General features: G+C 50.8%; 1 protein-coding gene across 4 annotated transcripts in view; it reads right to left on the minus strand.

Annotated features, from left to right (window-relative positions):
• Positions 1–23,769, minus strand: part of SLC13A3 (solute carrier family 13 member 3) — a 79,997-nt gene that overhangs the window by 48,744 nt on the left and 7,484 nt on the right. For 2 of the 4 annotated variants that reach the window (XM_027621510.2, XM_027621513.2), the window contains exon 1: positions 20,126–20,263. The exons of 1 other annotated variant lie outside the window; for it this stretch is intronic. In XM_027621510.2, coding sequence (XP_027477311.2) covers positions 20,126–20,236 — 111 coding nt within the window. In that variant the 5' untranslated portion in view covers positions 20,237–20,263. Of the gene's footprint in view, positions 1–20,125; positions 20,264–23,769 lie in introns of those variants that run through there. One more of the 4 variants, XM_027621512.2, reaches the window with a different exon arrangement.

The raw sequence follows: 23,769 nt of genomic DNA on the forward strand, positions 1-23,769 counted from the left end.
GGGCCCCTTCTAAAACACTGCTGTGATTTCCATCACTAGAGACTGGTTTTGCCTGCCCTCCGACTTAAATGGATTCATACAGAATGTACTTTTGTACTTTTTGTTCAGTACAGGGCCTGAGAGATTCACGCACATGGTTGTGTATATCAGCGTTTCGTTCTTTGTTAGTGCTGAATAGTATTCCATCCTGTGAATATACCACCGTTTGTGCCTGTCCTGCTGATGGACACTGGATTGTTTCCAGTTTGGAGCAATTATGAGTAAAGCTGCTGTGAACATTCAAATGCATCTGCTTTGGGGGTGACATCCTGTAAGTCCTTTTGTGCCTCGTATGACACATTATATAATGGGGGCGGGGGAGGGGCATTACTGATAAATTCTGGCTGTAAGGGGCTACCTTTCAAAGGCTCCGAGTCCCAGGCCTGTTTTCTCCCTCTCCCTCTTCCTTTCCTTCCCTTCCCTGTTCTCTCTCTGTTTCACTCTCCCTCTACTCGCTCCCACTCTCTCTCTCCTCCCTCCCTTGGTGCTCTTGCCAAGATGTCAACATCAGTCCTTTGCGGAGGAACAACTCCAGATACAGCGCATGTCAGCTCGGGAGGTGACCCTCGGGTCACCCTCCCACATTCCTGCAAATGGCAGGAATTGGGAAGTTGATCCTTGGCCGGCATGGGTGCTTTACCAGTAAGTGGGTCAAGCGTGTGTTTCATTACCTTGCTGGTTAGTTAGGGATTGGAGCAGGGCCAAGGTGACCCCAAATAGCTTCCCTGCCCCAGCTGGGCTTCCTGTGGGCAAATGGATCCAGAATTGTCAGCTGGATGCCAGACATCTGGTGGGGAATTAATAAGTACTACTGCCCCTCCCTCCCCCACCCCTGTGAGGCCTTGAGGACAGAAGTGACCCCCAGAGAGCCAAAATCTCCCAGGAGGCTTGGAGGCAAGGCCTGGTGAGCTGGGGCCTATGTGCACTGAGTGGGGAGCTCTCAGAGATCGAGAAGGCTGAGCCAGTTCCTACCTCCAGGCCTTTGCACCTGCTGTCCTTTCAGCCTGGCCCCCTTGACCCTGATCTCGGTCTAGCTGGCTCCTGCTTGCTGTTTGGCCCTCATCTCAAAGGTCACCTTTTCAGGGAGTGACCTGACCATGTGATCTGACCATACGTTCGATTGTGGTGTGATTTCCATTGTCTGGCCTTGTTTTTGTCGAGCACTTCTCAACAGCCCAGGTATTTCTTGTTTGTTGCCTTATTATTTCCTCCCCCCCACCAGACCATAAGCTCCATACAAACATGACCCTTGTCTTTATTTGTTCACCTCTGTCTCCAGGGCCTCAGTGGATATTTACTGAATGAATAAATACATGGTCTAAATCAGGTGGCACAGACTCAAGTGCAGGGCACCCTTTCATGAGAGAATCAGGTTGGTGGAAGAAAAAAGTCATATCGCTTTCTCAAGTCTGATTTGCATTTCTGGCAGTTCCATTATTTCAGTAGCAGGGGAGGATGCCCACGCTTGACGATAAATCACAGCTGCCACTGGGCCTCAGAACAAGGAAAGCAATAAGGAGGAGTGGGGACTGTGGTGAATGGGGGGGTATTGGCCCCTCTAAGAACATCAACTGCTGCTCAGCTTCTGGTTGTTGTCATGCGAACACGAGCCCCACGATGCTGGATCTCCTGATTTTTCAAAAGAAGCTTGAAACTGTGCTCTTAGTGGGACATCTCACAATTTTAAAAGATTTGCTTATTAAGAAGAAAGTGTAGGCAAAAAAACCCCACATCTGCAAGCACCATCAAATCCATGGTCACCCAGTTATGATCTTTAGTCTAAATGGTTTTAATTGGCGTAAAATTCCAGAAAAGCGCTCACACATAGACAATTCTGAATCTAAGTCAAGTTGTTCACAGATTACTAGGGATCATGGGATGCTATATTTAAAATCTCTGCTCCATTTTTAAAATTCCTAATTTCCAGGTGTAGAAACTGAGATCTGCTGAGGAGCAGTGATCTCTTGAGGACCATGCAGAACACAAAAGCAGATCTCACCACATGCAGGACTGGTTACCATTCAAACGTGGGCCAGGGAGTGGGGTCCAGGTGGATCCACGATTTTACCCCAGCCCACAGCACATCCATCCCACCTCTGCCTCTGGGCCCCCCTGTTTCATGAACCCAGCCCCCTGGCCGTGTGGAGGTTTGGTCTGCATGTCTGCAAATGGAAACTTCCCTTGATCCCTCAAGGGCAGATTCAGGTAGAAGCATAGAGTCACATGATCCCAGGGTCCCTGTTCCTTTGAATTTTAACTTCTGGAGTTTAGAGGTTGGGGCAGGTGTCTGATCCTGCAGAGACTCATTTTCTAGGTCATATCAGAGTCAGCAATTTGCCTCTTTGTCACTTTGTTCTGTCTCGAGGCTCTGCTTCAGGAGACGGAATCTTGCTGAGGTGGCCCGGGGTAGATGGACTCATGGCTTCCGGTGACATATTTCTCAGCTACCCAGCCCCTCCCCTCTGCCAGTAGAGGCTGGGACCATTTGGCTGAAACCTCCAGGGGTGGATGAGCCTAAAGGAAGGGGCTGCCCGAGGAGACAGGTGTCAGAAGCTCTTGCTGGTCCTGATTATCAAGGTTGACGCAGAGGCCAGATTTTGGATGAACTTGATATGGAGGGAGATGCTGAAATGGAAAGGAAAAAAGCTAAGGAAGTCTCTAGGGCTGGACTGTCCGCATACAGACCTCCTGGTCACACGCAGCTGTATACGTGTGAAGTTATTAAAATTGAATGAAATTTGGAATTCCAGGTTCTTGGTCACGGGGGCCACATTTCAAGTGCTCAGTAGCTACTTGAGTAGTGTCTACCCCTCTGGATAGAGCAGATAGAACATTTCCATCATCACAGAACGTTCTGGTGGACGGAGCTGCTCATTTGGCTTGAGGGCCAAGAAGTCTGGGTGTGGTGGCTCTGCTACAGAATCTGAAGGCAAACCACTGAACGCTCTGAGTGTGAATTCTTTCACTTGCAAACTGAGAAGAAGAATGACCCTAGCATGTTACCTCACCGAGGACCCCCATTAGAATGAATGTGTGCAAGAACACTTGGAATATGCACTTGACAGGCAGGCTGTTTCAGGAGTGAGATTATGAATACATTTCTATTTCTTCGGTATATGCCCTACTTTCCCAAATTTCAACCCCAAGTATTTTTTTTTTTCTTAAAGAAGACGTTCTCTGAATATATAAGCAATCTATCTGTAAAACTCCAGGGTTGCACTTTCTTTCTCTGAGGATTACTAGATATTTCATTGTCATAGTGCAGAAATTTGAGTCCAGCCTGCTTTCTTCCTCCTTATGGTTCACCTGAAGTTTTTGCCTCCATATCCATAAGATTTTTTGTTTAACCCTCCAGTACATTAGTGTCACCATGGAATATATTATCTCAGTGTTGACAAGTCTCTGTAAGTTTTTTTCTGGGAGACAAAATCTGCATATGTTTTACTTGAGTTTCAGAAAAGTTTTCTGCTATTAAAGATTTGAATAGAGATGGTCCCCAACTTTCGATGGTTTGACTTAATGATTTTTCTACGAGAGGATGGCACAAAAGCAACACACATTTGGTAGAAACCATGCTTTGAAGTTTGAATTTTGATCTTTTCCTGGGTTAGCGATATTCGGCGTGATGCCCTCTCACGCTCTCTCTGGATGCTGGGCAGTGGCTGCAGACACAACTCCCGGTCAGCCCCGCGATCCCGAGGGGCAACCGCCCATGCACCTGCAACCATCGTACACCCATGCAACCCCTCTGCTTTCCACCTCAGCACTTTGCATTAGATGGCTCTGCCCAACTGTAGGCTAATGGAAATGTTCTGAGCACCGTTTAAGGCAGGCAATGCTGAGCTGTGACGTCCAATAGGTTAGGTGTAGTAAATGCATTGGTGACTCAGGATGTTTCCAACTTACGATGGGTTTGTCGGGATGTAACCCTGTCGGAAGTGGAAGAAGAGCTGTACCGTTTTCTGTTCTATTTGTTTTGTTTCTTTAGTTCGTCTTGAGCAACACCAATTACGCAGAAGTTGGATTTCCTTTGTAGTCCATATCAATCATTTCCCCCTCATCCTTTCTTACTTTCTTGTCCATCTCATTTTGTTCTATCTCCTTCAGCCTGTAGAACATGTCTCTGATCATATGTTTTTATTTTATATTTTATGTATTTTTTTTTCTGATGATGTTTTTGATCTTTCTCCATCTTGCTGTTTCTAATATGGCTTTTATAATAGAGCGGCTTTATTTGTCTCTTCCATCTGCTTCCAGAATGCTGTTTTTTTCCACATCCTTCTGCTTTTCACTGTCTCTTCTTTGACCCTTTTATTTCATATCTTGAGATTTATTTTAGGAAGGCCATGATTTCTTGAGATTTTTTTCCCCATATTTCACAGAGAAATGTCTGTTCAGTAGTTTCTCCTACTTGATAACACAGATCTTCCAGTATTTATTCTTTACTTTGTATTTGATGTTCTCTGTCTTCTCATTTCTCATACTGCCTTTTCGCAGGTCCCATGCAGGCTCCTCATCACAGAACGGGGGCCATTCCTCTCAGGCGAGTCCTTTGTGAAAGGCCAGTGTCGGGATAGGGATGGGCGGGGAAGCTGAGGCAGCAGGGGCCTAGGCATCAGCACCGCTGATTTTCCCAGAACCCTGTCTCACCAGCACTGCCCTGAAACGTGGCTCCACTCTAAGCAGTGGGCTCAGTGTGGAGACTAAGTGTGAAGTGTGAAGTGTGAAGACCCAAGAATGTCATGGTGCTTTGGTGTCTCTTTGAGTTTTGCGTCTCTTTGACTGAGAAAACGAGAACCATTACAACCATACAGCGGGTCACTATGCATCCTTTCCCTTCCGCCTGCCACCTAAACATCCCGCTTTGTGCCAAGGATCTTTGAGCTTCCTCATCCAGTTCATCCTAACTCTGTATTCTCCCATGTGTCTCGGGGACTCCTCCTTCCCCACTGTGCATGCTTCAGGCACGGCCAGCATTCGGAAGGGCTCAGAGAGTTGAAAAATCCTTTGGGAGAGTCTGTGCCCCGCCCAGGAACTGCAGAGGTTCGCGTCACTCCGGTCTCCTGCCATGTGGTCCCAACCCCACCACCAGCGTCAGCCCCCTCGGCGCACCCCAGGGGCAGCGTTGTGGTCTGGCATCTTTCCTCAGGATGGCACGTTCCTCTCCCTTTGTGGCTCTCCGTTGCTGTTTTCAGACTGCTTCAGAAAGGTGAACGGAATAGAAAAGGCTGGATCCCATCAACTTAAACCACCACCTAGGTGCCTTCCACCTAGCGATTTCGTCATCAGAAGGGACTATCTTGCCTTTTGTCTGTCTTTGCACGCACAGCAGAAGTAGCATGGGTGCTGGAATCAGGCAAGCCTGAATTAGAAATGCAGTCCTTCCACGAGGGGCTGTGTGATCCGGGTATTCAGCTGGCCTCAGCCTCAGTTTCCTTATCTGCTGGAGGCACCTACCTCGCAGAGTGCTGTATTTTGTATGGGATAACCACTGTCTCAGTGATAGTTACGTGAGAATACGCCATTAAATATGAGCTGTTGTTATGTTTTATACAAGTTCAATTTCTTGAAGTTAGGCTTCAAAAAGATTGTTCTTAATGCTTAAAAGAAAAATCCTAAATACGAGAGCTAGAATGAACCTGAGATCATTTAATCCAGTGGTTCTCAACAGGGGGTGATTTTGTCCCCCGGAGGACATGTGTCTGGGGATACTTGGGGTTGTTGTGATGGGGAGGTTACTACTAGTTTCTAGTGAGTAGATGCCAGGATGCTGCTAAACGGCTCACAATGCACAGGGCGGCCCTACAACAAAGGATTATTTGTTCCCAGTAGTGTCAACGTCAATAGAAACCCTGGTCTACACTAAGCCCTAGTACAATGGTTGTCCAGAGAAGGAAAGCAGCTTGCTGAGGTCACACAGCGAGTAAGAGGGAAGGACTTGTCTTGCCTTGTTTCACTGAATGACTGTTGTGCCTTGAACTTTAGCGGTGGAGGAGTTGGGAGCAGGGCTAGACAGGGGTGAGGCAAGTGCCCCATGCTGACAGTGAGCCCAGCTTAAACTCTGCTCCCCGGGTGCCTCTCCAGGCTTCCACTAGTCCTGGCCCTGGATGGGAGCAAGGATGGGGGGGCGGGGGGGGGGAGGGCATTTCTTACAGGAATCCTTATAATCCCTCCCACCAAAGAAATTCCAGCTTCTTGGGTTAACCAGTCCATTACTACAGGGATTAAAGTTTGTGGAGAAAACATGCAGAGGTGAGGGGGGAGAAAGAAGAAAATGCCATGTCAGGTGGTTAATTTTTGAGCTGGGGGCTGATTTCCAGGCAGACACAAGGCTACTGTTTTCCATTGCCCCCACGCTTGCCCTCCTCACTCAGCAAATGTCCTCTGAGGCCAGGGGCAGGAGTTGTGCAGAAACCATACCCCCCCACCACCATCCTCCTGCGCCCCCTCTCCCCGCTGAACTGCAGCAGGCATTTTGGTCAGCACACTGAGGCACGGCCAGGCTCTCAGCGGGCCCCGTGGCGGCTCCACGCCAGGCAGAGAGCAGATTGGCCAGCCCTTCAGGGAGCAGGCCTGGGGCCAGGTGCCCACAGCGGTGCCCTCCAGCTGCCCACGAAAGGCCCATTCCCCAGGGGTGTGCAGGGCTGACCGTGGGAAGCCCCAGACTCTAGCAAGGCAGAAGCCAGGCCTTAAACCTCTCAGTATTCTCTCACGACCCCCCAGCTCAGCGCCCGGGCAGCGAACAGAACCCTGGAGCCGCAGAGGGTCAGAAGCTTCATAGCTCAGGCGCTTGCTCCTGGTGTGAGTGACCGTAAGCAGGCCACCTCCCCTCTCAGAGCCTCGCTTTTCTCACAGATAACAGCCAGGGTGGGACAGCACGCGGAGGACGGCCAGCCCCCCGGGAGGCGGGAGCCGTGAGGATCAGCAGAACAAGCAGTGGGCAGGGAGCTGGGACTCCGGGGCTGAACTCTGGGCCTGACCCCAAAAAGCAGAGGACCCTATGAGTTATGCTGTTGGCATCGTGAGCCAGAGTGCCTGGGTTCAAATCCTGCATCCATTGCCTCCTGGAGGAAGTGACTTAACTCTCTGCCTCGGTCTCCTCATCTATAAAAATGGGGCTGGTGATGATGATAAGAATGTCAAGCCCTGGAGTTTCTGTTACAAGGATTAAGTAGGTTAATGTAGATAAAGTGCTGGGAGCATGCATGGCGCAGTCAGCAATTCACAAAACGCTACCCACTGCTGACAGGCTCTGTTTCTTTGAGACATTTTTCTTCCCTCTTTGCCTTTCTTGCCCTTTGAAATTTCATCCCAAGGATCTGTGAGGTACTTCCGGTCTGCCACGTATGAAGGCAGGGCTTCTAGGGGGCACACAGGTATGGACCCCAAAGGGAAGGGAGTGTGGCGCACACACAGAACAGGCCCCGCGAAAGGACCTGGCCTAACAAGATGAGAGAGAACCTGAGACGCCGAGAAGCATGAGGCCTCCACTTGTAAAGGGGGGGGTTCCATAAAGCCAGCCGAGGCTCAGGGGCGCAGGGTCGCCAGGAATCCCACAGTCGTGGGAGTACATTCCGGGCCACCACTCAACAAGCTGTGAGCTCTAGACTGACAGGTGTCCCTTCGGAGCCGCTGGGTCCTCAGTACATCAGGAGGCATATTATGCCATCCTCAGAGAACTGGGAGGGAGATCAAAGGGAACATGGCCATGGCCCTTCTGTGGAAGCCGGGAGGCTCGGGGCATGTCCCCCCTCTCCCCTCCCGCCCCCAGTCTCCCCAGCAACTTTCCCCCATTGCCACAGAGTGACACCACAGCTACTCGACGTGGCTGCACGCATTGAGCCCTGTTACAGGTCAGGTCGCTTCCCGTGGGTTCCCTGGTTCAACCCTACCCACAGCTCCATGAGGCCACTACAGGGGCTGTGCCCCATCCACGTGGCTCAGACAGCTCGAGTGACGTGCCCCAGGTCACACCGCCTCAGTGTGAGCGGCAGATGGGAAAGCTAAAGCGACCATTTCCTGAGGGCTTCCCCTGGCCAGCCACCTGGGGATGGCTCGGACATGCAGTAACCCACCTGCTCCCCGTCTAGAACTGAGCAAACAGACGCAGAGAGGTACCGCGACTCTTTCATCATCCATGTGTGCGCTTCTAGCCAGGGATGAAATTCCCACCATGTGGTCTGAGCCCAGGGCCCTGGACGAGGCTCAGTGAGGAGGATAACAGTGATGGTAACAGCCAGCCCGTACTGAGCACTCACTCTGTGTGGGTGCTGGGCTGAACTCCCTACACAGACTGTGGGTTTTGTTCCACACACACTCTGGTAGGTTCTATTAAAGAAAATGAAAGGACATTCAATAGAAAAGTACTTTACAAGCCCTCTCACATCCTCTCTGGGTTGGGTCAGTCTTGAGGATAAGCAGAGCTGAGTTTAGTGTGCCCATTTTCTGGAGGAAGAGACTGAGGCATAGAAAGTTAAGCTGGAAACTAGCCCAGGGTGGCCCAGAGGGAAACAATGGAGGCAGCCCAGAAGTCTGGTCTCTGAGTTCCCACCGGGGCTACTCCCAACCCTCTCCTGTGCCTGAAAACACCTGAGGAAGCAGTTAAGAAACACCTGGGCCCACGACTCAAAGGGGGAAAGAGGAAAAAGTGGAGGGGGTGACTCGCCTCGGGAGACCTCTGAGGCCAGCCACCTCATCCTCCTACCCCTTCCTCTGGACTGGATCGGTTAGACCCCTGGACTCATTAGCATTGTTCTAACAAGTTCAAGTTCTTGGAGCCTTTCATTAAAAGTGTTCCTGGGGCAGCCTCACACATCACGGCTGTCCAAGCTTCACTAATCATTCATGCGCCAGACAGGCAGGTGGGGTGGGTGGGAGCCCCACTGGACCCGTGAGGCCCCAGCGGCCTGACTCAGCCCAAGGAGGATAGTACACATTATTCTGAATAAAAGAGAGCCACCCACTGTGTGACCTTGGGCAGTTTCTTTCCCTCTCTGGGCCTCAGTCTCTCCATCTGTCCAAAGGGCCCTTCAGTTCCCAACATGGGATAGGTACACCTAAAGCCCCCCTCAGGGCTTCTCTACCTCCTCCTGCTGCTCAGAGCTCCTCCCAGGTCTTTGGGGGCCTGCATCAACAGGAGCCCTTTCTCTGGCTGAAAGTGAAACCAGGCCTGAGGGCATTGTGGGGGTGGTGACTCTAAATCCTAGGTAAGCCCTTGAACTTAGTTTCTCCACGATCAGGGGTCAGGGGTCTATCTCCCGGGAAGGGTTGTCTAAAGGCCCCGGGAAGATCATCTGATGAACACCTGCCATTCTTCTACCTCAGTGCCTTTGCACCTGCTATTCCCTTGCTCTTCCTTTAGATGTGCTCAACTTTGCTCAAATATCTTCTCCTTCAGGTATTCGTTCAAGTGTTCCCTCCTCAATGAAACCTTCCTGACTCTACAATTGCACTACCTCCTTTGTCAACTCCCCACTCCCCTTCCCTGCTTTTAGTCTCATCATCATCTGCCATACCATAGACCTTACTTATTTATCTGTGTTGTTTTTTTTTCCCAATGTGTCCCTCTCTAGAATGTCAGTTCCATAAGTGTAAAGACTTGTGACTATTTGGTTCACTGCCATGTACCTTTGGAATAGTAGTTGGCATTGAGTAGGTGCTCAATTAATAGTTTTTGACTGAATGTATTAATTACTTGTGGACAGTGCCTGGCACAAAGGAAACAGCCATTTTTATTCCACATTCATTCTGGACACGTTTATTAAGCACCTACTGTGTGCCAGGTGTTGGAAGGTACATTGGTGAATGAACAAGATAGACAGGATCCCTACTTGTACTTTGCTATTTGCAGGGCGCTTGACTGTTTACAAAGCTCTTGGCTTCCCTGGCTCCTCACCATGGCCCCCTGAGGTAGGCAGGCCCAGGGACAGATGAGGAAACTGAGTCTGGCATGCGCTTTGCTCCCACTCACGGAGCAAGTTCTTGGCCATGCCGGCATTCACCCTGGGTCAGCGGAGGCCGTATCCTGTGCGCCCACTACTCTGCTTAACCCCCCGCAGGCACTAGGGGGTCTGCCCTGCCCCCGACATGTTCAGTTCTCGACCGTTTCCCGTCATGCCTCCTGCACTCCGGTCAGGCCGGCCCTGCTCCGGGCACCCTGGGAGGCCCCGTGGCGCACATCGGGGGAAGCTGGCCCCTGCTGCTGAAGCCTGACCTGGGCAGTTTCCAAGCCCCTTTCAACAATGACCCTCCACTGCCCATAATCCCTCCCTTTTCAGGACCTGGGGTTCCAGGCTTCAGGCCAAGAATTAGAAAAAGAGGTCTTTCTCTGATAAGCACTATCTCATTTAATCTTCTCAGCAGCCCCTAGGAAAAGAGCTTATTCTATTTTATAAGGGAGGAAACAGAGGCTTAGAAGACCCAAGAACCCACACAGTGAGTAGGGAGGAGGCCAAGAGCACTCAGGAGCAAGCCTCATCCTCCATAGAGCACTTCCAGGCCCCTGGATCCACAGGCTCGTTTGTAATGCAAATAGTACTACTACTGATAAAATAACTTTAATAGCAACCATTTCCCTAGCGACTCTTATGTTCCAGGCGCAGCCCAAAATATTTAAGGTATATGAGCCAATCTTCACAACACCCTTATGAGGGAGGTCCTATCAGTGCCCTCATTTTGCAGAGGAGGAACTGAGGCACAGAGAGGCTAAGTCACTTGCCCAAGATCACACAGCCAGGAAGCGGGAGAGCAAGGTGAGTCCAGGAAGTCTAGTGTCCGCGTTCCTACTCTCACGATGCTGCCCCCCCCCCTCCCTTTCAGAAAGTGATTCTGGAAAGGGCACACCAGCCCGGGGATTCTGGGCAGACCCCTCTTCCAATGGTGGAAAGCTGAGGTCTGGAGGAGGTGCAGGTCCCCCAGAGAAGGGAGCAGGAAATGGAGCCAGGCCTCACAGGTTGATGTCGGTTTAGCAGGGGTGAGACGGCACTCTCAGAACAGGTCTCAAGCCCCCAGCTCCCCACCAAGAGGTGGGAGATGGCCCACGAGCCGGGTGCCGCACCAGGCCTCTGCCAGGCTCCCCGGGCCTGGACACCCCATGTTCTTGTCCCAGAAGCCAGCACCCCTCGGACTTACTTCCCAGCAAACCCGCCTACACTTCTAGGTTTGGGCTCTGCTGTCAAATCGCTGCTCACGTACCACCACGTTTTGCTGAGTTCCAGCCCTTCACAGGGAAGGGGCCGCAGAAAGGAGCAGGAGGAATGTTCCTTCCCTCTCCCCTGCCTCCAGACCTCTGGAGCCAGCCGGGAGAGCAGCTCGTCAGGAGAGAAAGGTGCAAGCAGCTTGTGAACGCCTGGGAACACAGGGACAATCGGGGCTGTGGGTGGCAGTGAACAAGGGCTTCTCTTGTTTCTCCCAGTCAAGGGAAAGGTGTCGCCTGCTGTGAGCCCCAAGGCCGAGGGGACAAAGGGTGAGCTCCACCCAGCACAGCCAGGAGCTTCTGTGGGAGCCGGGCTGGGCGGCCAGGGTATTCTGCCTTGTCTGCCAGGCCCTCCATTTCCCAATCCTCTCCACCCTGGGAGGGCTCCTGCAGCCAGGCTGCGTGCTCACAGGAAAACACTTCCCCTGACGGCCTGTTTCCTTGACAGAAAATGGGATTTGACTGTGCCTGCCTCACAGGCTGGCCACACATCGATCACATTTAAGGCAGGTTTCTCAAGCTCCACACCACCGACGTTTGGGGCCTGCGCTCTTTGTCGTGGGGCGGACCGTGCACGGTAGGGTGCTTAGCAGCATCCTTGGCCTCTACCCAACAGATGCCAGTTGCACCTCCATCACATTGTGACAACCTATAATGTCTCCAGACTTTGCCAATTGTCTCCTGGGGAGCAAAATGCTTAAGAATCACTGGTCTAAAGCATTTCCCAGAGCCTAGAACATAGTAGGTGATTTGTCCACGAAGTGAGGCAACATTTGTCAAGACCTTTACAAACATCATCGGTTACTATCATATCTGTTTATAGATGAGGAAAACGGAGGCACAGAGAGGTTAAGTAACTGGCCTAAGATGACACAGCATATTAAAAAGCCAGGGTTTGAACCCAAACAGCCAAACCCCAGCTCCCATCCATCATGCTTGATCACGCATTTTAGTTCCTGTCTTCAGAGAGCTCCCCGAGATTTCCAAACTCCTACTCAGGTCAGGATGACATTATCTCTCTTCTGGAAAGCTTTTCCTGATGTCTCTGACAATACCCGACACAATCACTTCCTTCCCCCTTCACCTTCACTGAACCATGAAGGAATGTGGGCCTTCGACAAGGTAGACCAATGGTCAAATGCCAGCTCCACTACTCATTCAATGACCGTGAGGTGCTGGGCATGTGGCTTCCCTTCTCAGCCTTGACCTTTCCATCTGTAAAATGGGTCCATCACCCCTGCGTCACACATTGTGGCTAAGAGCACAGACTCCAGAGCTAGAATGCCAGGGTCTGAATCCCAGCTCTGCCACTTCCAAGCCTTGGGCATTTGGGCGAGTGACTAAACCATTCTGTGCCTCAGTGTTCCCATCTGTGAACGCGGACAATCACAGCACCTGCGCCACAGAGCCGTGGCGAGCGTAATGAGCTAGCAAGCCTATCCTGAGTGCTTTGAACTGTGCCTCGCACTTAATAAGCACTGGGGAGGTGTTGCCTATGACTCTTAGGAGCCTCTTGGGGGGCAGAGAAGGGGGCATGAATAAGGCATGTAGCCCAGGACATCAACAATCTTGAATTCACTTCCTGCAGCCTCCCAGGGACTCCAGCACATTCCTGTAAGAGAGCTTAATATGCTTGAAATCAAATCCCCGTCTTGACCCCGACTGCTGGTAAGGACCCACGCAGGAGAGTGGAGCCAAAGGGACAGAGGGGCAAGAGAGCCGCTGGGCCTGGGCCCCTCAGCCCTTTTCCTACTTCTTTATCAGCTGGGGATCACTGTTCTGTGTGTCCGTGCTTCCCTCCACCCAACAACACAGGCTCATCCCCATTGGTTGCCCCTCGCCTGTAAATTTCAGGGACAAGTAGCAGAGCCAAGAGCCTGGTGCCCCCATTTTGCAGATAATAGCAACAGCCAGGTTCCTCTACTGAGCACCTCCTATGCGACAGACCCTTTCAGGTCTTCACAGCAGGTAGGTTTCAGGATGCCCACTTTGCAGATGAGAAAATCCAGACTCAGCGGAGAGAAGTTACTTGCCAGGAGGTGCTTTGAACTGTGCCCTGTGTCTCTTCCCTGATGCGTCTCAGCTGAACAGAGTGGTTTGGGAGCACATGTGTGACTCATTCTAGGCCCCAGCCAGCTCCGGCTTTGGTAAGGTGCTGACTTTGTGTCTTCAAGGTCTGGGGGCGGAGAGAGGGGTGTCAGAAAATCCTGCTCATCAGTCCAGAGGGCCAGAGGGCACTGTCCTGTTGAGTCTGATCAGGAAACGATCTCGCTCCCTGCTGCATCACCAGGAATCACATCAGCCTGTTTACACACCTGGCAGGAGCTCCAGGAAAGTGGAAAGTTGGCTGGGCCTCAGAAGAGCGGTGCCGAGGCCAAGAGGTCTGTGTGGGCAATGGGTCAGACCTGGCCAGAGAGCGTGTAGGGGCACAGATGAAGGTTCTGGGACTGTCTGGCTGGGAGGGGCTGGGAAAGTCCCTCCAGGCTCTCTCTGGGCCTCAGTCTTCCCAACTGAAAATGGGAGAGCTGGAAGTATGATTTCAGCTCAAATCTTCCACAAAGGGGCAGCAGTCTGGGGTTTCTGAAAGTGCATGTCGGGCACCTAGGTGGCTCAGTCGGTTAAGCGACTGCCTTTAGCTCGGGTCATGATCCCAGGGTCCTGGGATCGAGTCCCGCATCAGGGTCCCCCTGCTCTGCGGGGAGCCTGCTTCTCCCTCTGCCTCTGCCTGCCACTCCCCCTGCTTGTGCTCTCTCTCTCTCAAATAAATACTTAGGAAAAAAAAAAAAAAAGAAAGTGCATGTCTTCTGAAATCAGAGCTACCTGGGTTCAAATCCAAACTCATTCATTCACTTGTTTACTGAGTACCTACTATGTGTCAGATGCTGTCCTAGGCACAGCGGGGTGCTGTGGAGAACGAGCCATGCCCTTACACTGCCCACTGCCTACTTGGGAAGGCAGACAGTGAACAAATAATGACCATTTCAGATTGGGATGGATTCCATGAAGGAAATAACACAGGAGGCTGGTTTAGAGAGTGTTTGGTGGGGTAAGGAGGACAAGTATTCTTGAGAAGGGGTAATCAGAGAGGCCTCCTCAGAAGAGGTGCTATTAGGGCTAAGATTTGAATGACCAGAAGGATCCAGCTGTGAAAGATCAGCGGCAAGAGCACTCCAGGCAGTGAAAACAGCAAGTGCAAAGGCCCTGAGGCAGGAAGAAGCTTGGTAGCCTTGAAGAACCAAAAGAAGGCCTGTTAGGCTAGATCACAGTGAGAGAAGAGTATGGAAGACTGAATCAAACGTGTGTTCCAGGTTCTGAATTTGATGCTCTGACATCCTGGGACCTTGATAACTCTGGAAGGTCAGCCCCTACCAGGGCTAGCTAATTCCTACAGATAGCAAACAACTCAGGTGTTTTTCCAATGTAAACCAACCAATCCAGAGCCCACACCCCCAACCACCTCTTTTGTTGGGCTCTCTCACTCCAGGCCACGATCCATTCACCTGCCTCAATCACTGAGAGCCAGGTACCAGACAACTAGGGACAGCCTATGTCCCAGAGCCCACAGAAATTAGTTGTACCAGCCAGTCCTATGCCTGCTTACCCTGACCTGCCCATTCCTTAAATACATAATATACTGCCAGAGAGTGATAAACCCATGACAAAAGGCAGGGAAGAGAATGGAGTGTAAAGAATTTTTTTATTTCTTTGTTAGATAGGGTGGTCAGGGAAGGCCTTTGAGGAGGGTCATCTTTAAGCAGAGATGAATGAAGTGAGAAAGCAAGCCTTGCAGGTATCTGGGGAAACAGCAGTTCAGACAGAGGGGACAGCAAGTGCAAAGGCCCTGGCCTGAGAGCAATTTTGAGGTATTTAAGAAAGAGGCAAGGTCAATGTGGGAGCAGAGGGAGCAAGGGGGCCAGAGCTCCTAGTAGTGATCAATAAATATTAGCTGTTTTTATTCTTTGTTGAGGGCCAACTGTGATCTGAACAGAAGCAAGGGAGCTTGACCTCTGATTTCCCTCACCCCTTATCTAGAAGTTAGGCTCAGAGATTAAATATCCCTAGATAAAACATGGTGGCCGGAAGCCTGAGATGGGGGATCAGTGGACAAAGACAGGGGGGTGAAGGTGCTCACCCCCCACCCTGCCACTCCTCACTGTGAGGCCTCAGGCAACTCACTTCCTTCTCTGGGCCTCAGTTCCCTCTTTGTGGAAGTTGAACCAGAATGAGTCCCAAGTTCTGAAACGCTGTGACAGGGGCTGTAATGGTAGCAGTTGACATTTGTCGAATGCTTACTACGAGCCAGTACTTGGTGAAGTGCCTCAAGCATATGAATGCACTTCAGTAGGATTAGACCCAATCTCCGGAGGAGTAAACTGAGGCTTAGGACTGACCATTTCAATGTAGCTCATTCCACCAAACACCACAAGCATCTCCCTTTTCCCCCTCAGTTAGCTTCAAAGATCCCTCCAGGAAAAAAAAAAATGCGTAAAGGATAGACTGCAAAAGGAACAAAATGTATGTGCATCTGAGATGTAGTTTCTGCAAAGAGACCTATCCTTGATCACAAAATCCTGCAAGGAAAGGTCTATGAATAAATCCATTTTATCAGATGGGGGACCATTTCAGAGAGCTTCGTGAAGACACTGCAGATTCTTTCCTTCCTCTCATTCCTTTCAAAGCAAAATCTCAGTTTGATACTAACTTGTCTTTAACACCTCTCGTGAGCTTTTGCCTCCCTATGCAACACAGAAAGGGCAGGTCTTGGGCCCTCGGCTTCAAGCGGGCAGCAGAGTGTAGCCAGAATCAACCAACATTGGAAATTTGTTTATTGCTACTTTTCTTCTCTTAGTCACTCATGATCCTGGTTTCCATACATGGTCTTGGTATTAAATTTTCTTTTTAAGTCATTCTATTGAAGTGTTTTGAAAAGGAGGGGAGGGTAGCAAGGCAGGAATGATGTAAAAAAGGGAGGGCATGATAGGAATATAATTAAGTAAGTAATACTGAGCAGAGTAAGGGAATCTGGTAAAAATGTTGTGGACAGTATTTGGATGATGGAAACTAAGTCAGACTCTAGTCCATTTTGGGGGTTCCCTGTCTGAGATCTTTGGGTTCAATGAGATGATACATGTTTAAAGCACTAGGAAGGTACTCAATCCACAGGGCTGGATCTGTGGGGTTTTCTGGGAAGCCCTGTTAAGGGAAGATTCAGGGTCTCCAAGAACCCTGGCCACCCTGTCTTCCAAAACCCAGGACCAAGAGAAGTGACTGACGTAATGTTTGGTAGCTGTGTGGCCCCACTTTACAGACAAGGAAAGTGAGATCCAAAGAAGAAAAGAGGTTGGCCCAGCAAATTAGGAAAGGGGGCCCTTCCCCAGGCAGATCCAGCACTGCACAGGTGGGCAGGTGGAGTGCAGGTTGGTTCAATCTCCCTTTGCCAACTCAAGGCCCCTGTGCAGTGCACAGCCTGTGCAACACCCTGTAGCAGTCCTGCCTAGAATATCCCCCCAATTCCTCTCCTTCTAAGCATCCTTAGAAAGAGACACCTGTGAGTACCCATTGCGAGAACTCATCTTGGCCACATGGTCAATCTGGTTACGTTTGCTTTCAGTGGGTGTGGGTGCAAGGCAAGAAAGGGGGCAAGACTTGCCTGCAAACACATGGAGCTAGCGCTCACTTGCAAGTGCTTTAACAGTCTCCTCTATCCCTGCCAGCTGTCCAAGGCCAGTCCCCCAACTTCCATCTCCCAGGATGGCCATTCTTGGAAAACTTTGAGGTGATCCCTCCAGCAGCATCCTGATTTCCTGTGTCTCCAGCACCCTTGTAGCAAGAGCTGACATCTCCAGTGGCACTGGAGAATTCTCTGGAGAACTCCAGAGAATTGCCATCACTGCATTCCAGAATTACGTCCCGCTCCTTTCCATCTCTGCTGATAGTATTCTGTTCCAAGCCAGGAGGACATAATGTAAGAATTGTTCCCCCCGCTTCTATCTGCTCTTTGGATTAACCCCGACCTCCCCCACAAACCAGCACACCAGTCGCCAGGGGACAGGTGCACGAGGGCCAACCCTGTCGACCACATAGACTCCTAGAACATCAGAGCAGGGGTGGCCTAGAGACAGCATCAAGCTGGAAAGCCAGGACCCAGTGAGGGGCAAATGGCAAATGCCTAGGCAGCTCCATTGTTTTTCCTGATCTGACACACCTCCAAAGTTTTGGGGAACCCATACGTACAATATAACTTCCATTGGTGGTTCCAGAATTTCTGTATGAGAGAGGCTTAGAGGTGGCAATCTGATATTGGGGGTGGGAGTGGACACGAAGGCTACTTGCCTTGAAGCTACATTTGCACAGCAAACATGAAGTTTTTGTTAGCCCACCGGCCTTTGTTTGGGGAGCTTATCACAGGGTTGATACTGGTTAAGATTACCACAGAAATTGTCTGGAAGCTTTGTTAGCATAGCACACCCACTCTTTGCTTTAAATGTATGTCCCAGATCAATAAAAACAGCAATGTTCTCTGTTCAATGTTCTCTAAGGATGCTGTGATTCACATTGTACGTGAGATTGAGAAACATGTCCATTATTAATATCCAAGAACAAAATAATAATAAGTATGTGTGTGTGTGTGTGTGTGTATATATATATATATATATAGAATATGGGGTGAGGCTTTGAGTATGCTGATAGAGATTTTTGAGGGAGGCTAAGATTCCCCAAGAAGCCAGACCTGCCTCCTGGGAGGAGGCCCACACTTATCAGCCCCTTAAATGAGGCAGCAACATGCAGGGCCACACAAAGGGTCCCCACCATGATCTATAGGGAACCATGAGAAGTTCTTATCTAATTATAACTGAGGAAAGAGTATCAAGTGCGATGATTCGAAGTACAACCCCTGCATTCTGGCTCTGTACTGGCTATGTGACCCTGGGCAAGTCACCTAACCTCACTGATGTCCATTTCCTCACCTGGTTGGTAGGGAGGCTCATAGCAGCCGTCTCCCTGGTTCTGTGCACATTACACAGCATGATGCCTGAGAGGCTCTTCACATGGTGCTTGGCACATAGTAAGAGTTAAGCATTCAACACAACCCCTCACTCATCAGGCTTTTACCACCATCGCAGAAAGCTAGAGGCACGTTACTGGGGCACCTTGGGGTTTGCATGCAAGTGGATTCACAGTAAAGCTAATGAAACTTAAGCTTCAGAGCCCCTCCCAAGCCCTGAACTGAATTTTCTACTTGTAAACCTGTGTACTTTTTCTTAAAAAGCACCCCTCAAATACTATATGCTTCAGGCCCCATAACACTTGGATCTGGCCCTGGGTTCACAGCTCTTGCTAGAGGGCTGAGCAGAGAGAAGCTTGCAGAAGACCCTGCTGAGGGGAGAGACAGTGTGTGTTCTGTCTTTTCTTCCCTGGGGCTCCACCGGTGACCTCACAGACCCATCCATCCTTCCACCGGTGATGCTCCACAAAGTGAGGCAACTTCCTTGCTCAGCCCTTCGCCTCAATTCTCAGACGCCAGCACCATGATAGCCCCACTTTACAGGCAAGGAAAGTGAGACCCAAAGAAGAAAGGAGGTTGGTCCAAGGTCTTGAGGTCAGCACTCGGCCAGGAATGTGATAGTTTTGAAAAGTGACCTAATCCTTATTCTGGCATCTGTTGTTTCTCTCTTCAGTGTCAAAAAAGTCTAAGAGCTTGGATCATTCCACACCAGAAAACTTGTTTGTACATTAGTCCTGGGTCTCTTTGGCACTAGCTGGTATCACCTTCTTATTTTGCCCAAGGAGGGCCCCTTCCTTCAGGCAGCCCTCTCTGAATACCTCTCCCAGCTGCCCTGGTCTCTGCTGGTGGGTGCTGGGTAATGTACCACTAAATTACACCGTACTCTCTCTGCTTTTCTTTTTTTATGAACATTGAATATCGCATTGAGAGGTAGGAAAGCAACTTCCTGGAGGTAGAAGGCTTGTCCTATGCCCTCCCGTGATGCCCCAGATAGGCTGGGCACCCGTGAGGGACCCAACAGGGACCCGTGACACCATCTTTTCCCAGCCCCCATTGGTGTTGACTTTCATCATGACATTCCTGACCTCAATCTGCAGCCTTTGGTCCAGGGATTTACTTTCTTTGAGAGTGTAGAATCTCAGTTCTGGATTCTGACAAGCCAGGGGCTGGACCCCCACTCAGCTACTTGCTGTGTGAGTCTGGACAAGGCAATTCATCTCTCTGAGCCTCACTTTTCTTCTCTGGAAAATGAGATAAATACCACCCCTCCCCGCCCCAACCCCCGGGCACGGAAAGGATTCAATGAAATGATGCCAACAGGGCAGAGCTTCACTTCCTGGCTCCTGGTGAGGGTTCCTCAAACCTTGGCTGTTCCCATCAGGGAAGGGACCTGGAATAAAACCGGCCAGGGCGTCCGAGGCGCTTCTGTGTACCGGGCTCAGTTCTAAACCATTTACAGCTACTGCCTCATTTAACATTTACAACAGCCCTATGGGTTGACAGTCTCGGTTCCTCCCTTTACACATTTGAGTGAAATGAAGTTCAGAGAAGTTCTGTGACTTGCCCCCGGTCCTACAGCTTGGCATGCATTGCGTGTTCATTGCGACGGTCAAGTGAAAGGTTGCACGCAGAGCCCAGCGCATAGCTCGAGCTCCTGCAAGAGGATAAGATCACTCCTGGAGAAGTGAGAACATCCCCGGCTCCGAGGCGCCGCTGGGGAAGGGTTAGAGGGGGGCAGGGTACAGAGGAGAGGGTCGAGGGTCAAGGGGGGGGGGTCCGGGACCGCCGCGGCCTCCCGCCTCGGAGGCGGGGGAACCAGGGGGGCCTGCGGGCGGCGCGGCCCCCGGGTGGGCGGAGCGGGGGCGCCGGGGAGGAGGAGGCGTTACCTTGGGCGGGAGGGCGAAGACCACCGGCAGCAGCGCGAGCGGCGCCAACAGCAGCACCAGCAGCCGCCGCGCGCTCCACACCTTCTTGGCCACTGTCGCCAGCGCTGCCATCTGCACGATCGCGCGGCGGAGCGGGCCGGCCCGGGACTGCCGGTGCCTGGCCCCCCGCGCCGGCTTAAAGCCTGGGGGAGGGTCCGGGGAGGGGACTGCGCTCGGGGACCCGCCCTCGCCCCGCTCGTCCCGGAGGAGAAGGGTGGTGCCTGCGCCCCCGGGACTGGGGGGGCGGGAGAGGGCCGGGAACGTTAGGGAACATTAGGCGCAAGAACAAGGAACGGTCTCCAGCCCTCAAGGCAGCGTGGCCTCGGGTTTCACTGGCGGCCACCGGCTGCACCTTTCCTCGCCGCTCTGGACTGCCCGTGGAAGGGGCGGCAATGACAATGTGAGGATTAAAGCGCTTGTTAGTATCGCCTGGGTTCGAGTCCTGGCTTTTGCACGTTCCAGCTGCGCCGTCGTGAGCGAAGGCCTTGGAGCCTCAGTTTACTCATCCACAAAGTGGAGGTGACGCTAATGGTCTCTACCAGACAAGAGGTCGGTTGGGCAGTTTAAATGGGATGATGCACTTATGCTCAGCACAGCGCCTGGCACCGAGCAAACGCTCACTGGGAGTCGCCATTGCTGTTGATTTTGTTCTTACTTCCTTCCAGGGTGGGTGAGTCACCTGCAGGTAGGAGCCTGGAGGCATCTTTTCCTTACTCCTGGGTAAATGCACAGGAGTACAGTTGCTGAGTAATAGGGTCGTTGCGTCCTTAGTTTTTAAAGAAACTGCCAAACTGTGCTCCAGAGTGTTTGTACCGTTTTACATTTCCATTAGCAACGAATAAGTGATCCAGTTTTTCCACATCTTTGCCAGCATTTGGTGTTGTCCCTATTTTTGATTTTAGCCATTCTGATAGACGTGTGGCAATATCTCACTGTGGCTTTAATATTTTCCTAGTGACTGACGCTGTGCAACGTTTTTCATGTGCTCACTTGCCATCTGCATATCCTCTTTGGGGAATCATCTTTCCCTGCTGTTTGCTCGCTTTCTAATTGGACTGTTTGTTTTATGCTGTTGAGTTTTGAGAGGGACTTATATATTCTAGATACGATATGTGGATTGCAAATATTTTCCCCCAGGCTATAGCTTGTCTTTTCATCCTTTCAACAAAGCCTTTCACAGAGCAAACATGGTAAGGGGTAGCGGGAGACAAGGATCCTTACTAGCTTGGGAGGACAGAAGTCCCAGCCCCCTCCTCTACTTCTGCTGATACCACCCTGGGAAGGAAGCTGGGACAAACTGTGATAGCCTGGTGAGGATGGAAGTCAAGCCTCCTCACTCAGCCTATGCTGGTGGGGGCGAGGTCATAGTTTTTTCGGTGGTGTTCAGCTGGAGTAGAGAAGGCCTGTCTGAAAATGGTCTCGCTAGGCTGATCTTTCCTCGTGCTTTGGCTATAGCATACAGGCTTTTGTTGGGGCTTTCTGGAAGCTCCTGTTGGCATTTCCGGGTTGCCTGCTTCTTCCAAGTCTAAGGTAAAGTAGGCAAAAAGAAAACCCAATAGACTTATCACCGGATTGTTCCTTGGGTCCCAAGTCACTGCCTTCATCTCTCCACTTTCTAGAGTCTTCTTGTTTTATGTGTATTGTACAGGATTTTCAGTTGTACTCAGCAAGAAGTATAGAGAAAATTATGTCTACTCCATCTTCCCAGAGGTGGAAGCCCCTCTGTTCTTATTTTATTATTTCCCATGTGGGTCAGGCCACCATAATTCCCGTAAACCCCTAGGGCAAGTTATTTCCCAATGGGCCCTTTGCAAGCTGTGATGAAACTTTCTCCAGCGTCCTTTCAAATTGGGCACCTGACCTTGAGCCAGCCCAATAACCGGCTTCATCAAAGGTTCCAGCCAGGTTAGTGGCAGACGACCTCAGATGAAGGGTGAGGCCCTGCAGGGAGCACTTTGGACATTCGAAGCCTGGGTGTGGGAGGATAGTTTTCCAAACCAGAGAATCTATTCCCAGGGATTTGGGCCAGCTGACATCATAGAAACTGTGGCCCATTCCCCAAAGCCTGAGCAGAGGCAGTTGGGACCAGGGCATATTGTACCCAGGGCCCCTGGGCTGGCTTCCTTGTTCTGGAAGTAGCTAAGAGATTAAGAGGACAGTATTTAGTATTAGAGCAGAAGTTTCAATCTGGTGGCTCGAATGGAATAATAATAATAACAAGTAGCAAGCACATATACTGCACTCACAATGTGGGAGGCACTGTTTTCAGCACTTTGCATGTTTTAACTCATTTAATCCTTATAATAATCTGTTTGCATTACCTTTCTGAGTCTGTCACCCTGCATTAGACAAAGCTACATTCCAATTCCAGCTTGAATTCTTGTGCAACCCTAGACAAGAGCTTGAACTCCAATGGGCCTGTTTCCTTATCTGAAATGGACACAAGAAGAGTATATAGCTCACAGGGATGTTGGGAGAATTAATGAGCAAGGCTGGAGCACAGTACTTGCCCATAGTAAGTGTTCAACAATTGACAACAACTATGATCATTCCGCTTGTGGCCGATTTTATTTTCCCAGGATGGCACCAATGTCTATCTTCCATCCTCTGTGGGCTTCCCATAAGCCCCTCTTAAACGTGATTGACACTGTTCCCACTGAGAGTTAGGGGTCGCTGTTCCTGCCTCTTGAAAGGGGGTGGGAGCTTGTGCCATGCCAACCAATAAACATGGCAGGACTGATGCTCTGGGATCTCCAGGGCTCAGCCATAAAGAGGGTACAGCTTCTGCTTGGGTCCCTCACTCCTGGGACTCCCATCCTTGAAACCCAGCCACCATATTTGAATTTCAGACTAAACCAGAGACAAAAACCACAGAGAGAAAGCAAGGCTTCTAATGAGCTGCCAGCAACAACTAACCAGCCTATGAGCAAATGAGCCTTCAGATGATTCCAGCCCCTAGCCTTTGAGTCTTTCAGCTGATGTCCTAGACATGGTAGAACAGAAACCAGACACCCCCATGCTGCCCTGTCCAAATGTCTGACCCACATGATCATGAGCATAACAAATCGTTGTTTTATGTCATTAAGCTTTGGAGCAATTTGTTACATAACAATAGATAACTATTACTACCGCTATTACTTTTCTCACCCAGAAGTGAGCACGGGGGGGGGGGGGGGGGGGGGGGGGGGGGGGGGGGGGGGCAGAATAACAGAAGAAGGAGGCAAACTCACAGAGGAAGTTGGTGGCAGAGAACAGCCAGGATCTGCATGGGCTGAATCCTCTAAGAAGAGCTCCTTATAGGAAGGAGAGTCCACACAACATCCCTAGTTGGATGACTTGGACCTTTGCACCCTACAAGAGGAGTGACGGCTCCCAGGCTGGACCCACTAACTCCCTTTCTTTGTTTCTTCCCCCTTTACACTGAGAAAGAAGTAGGATGTGGGAGGGAATTCTTTTTTTTTTTTTTTTTAAGATTTTATTTATTTGACAGAGAGAAAGACAGCGAGAGAGAGAACGCAAGCAGGGGGAGTGGGAGAGGGAGAAGCAGGCTTCCCGCGGAGCAGGGAGCCCGATGTGGGGCTCGACCCCAGGACCCTGGGATCACG

The sequence above is a fragment of the Zalophus californianus genome, chromosome 8 (genome assembly GCF_009762305.2).
Source record: "Zalophus californianus isolate mZalCal1 chromosome 8, mZalCal1.pri.v2, whole genome shotgun sequence".
NCBI classification, from domain to species: Eukaryota; Metazoa; Chordata; class Mammalia; order Carnivora; family Otariidae; genus Zalophus; species Zalophus californianus.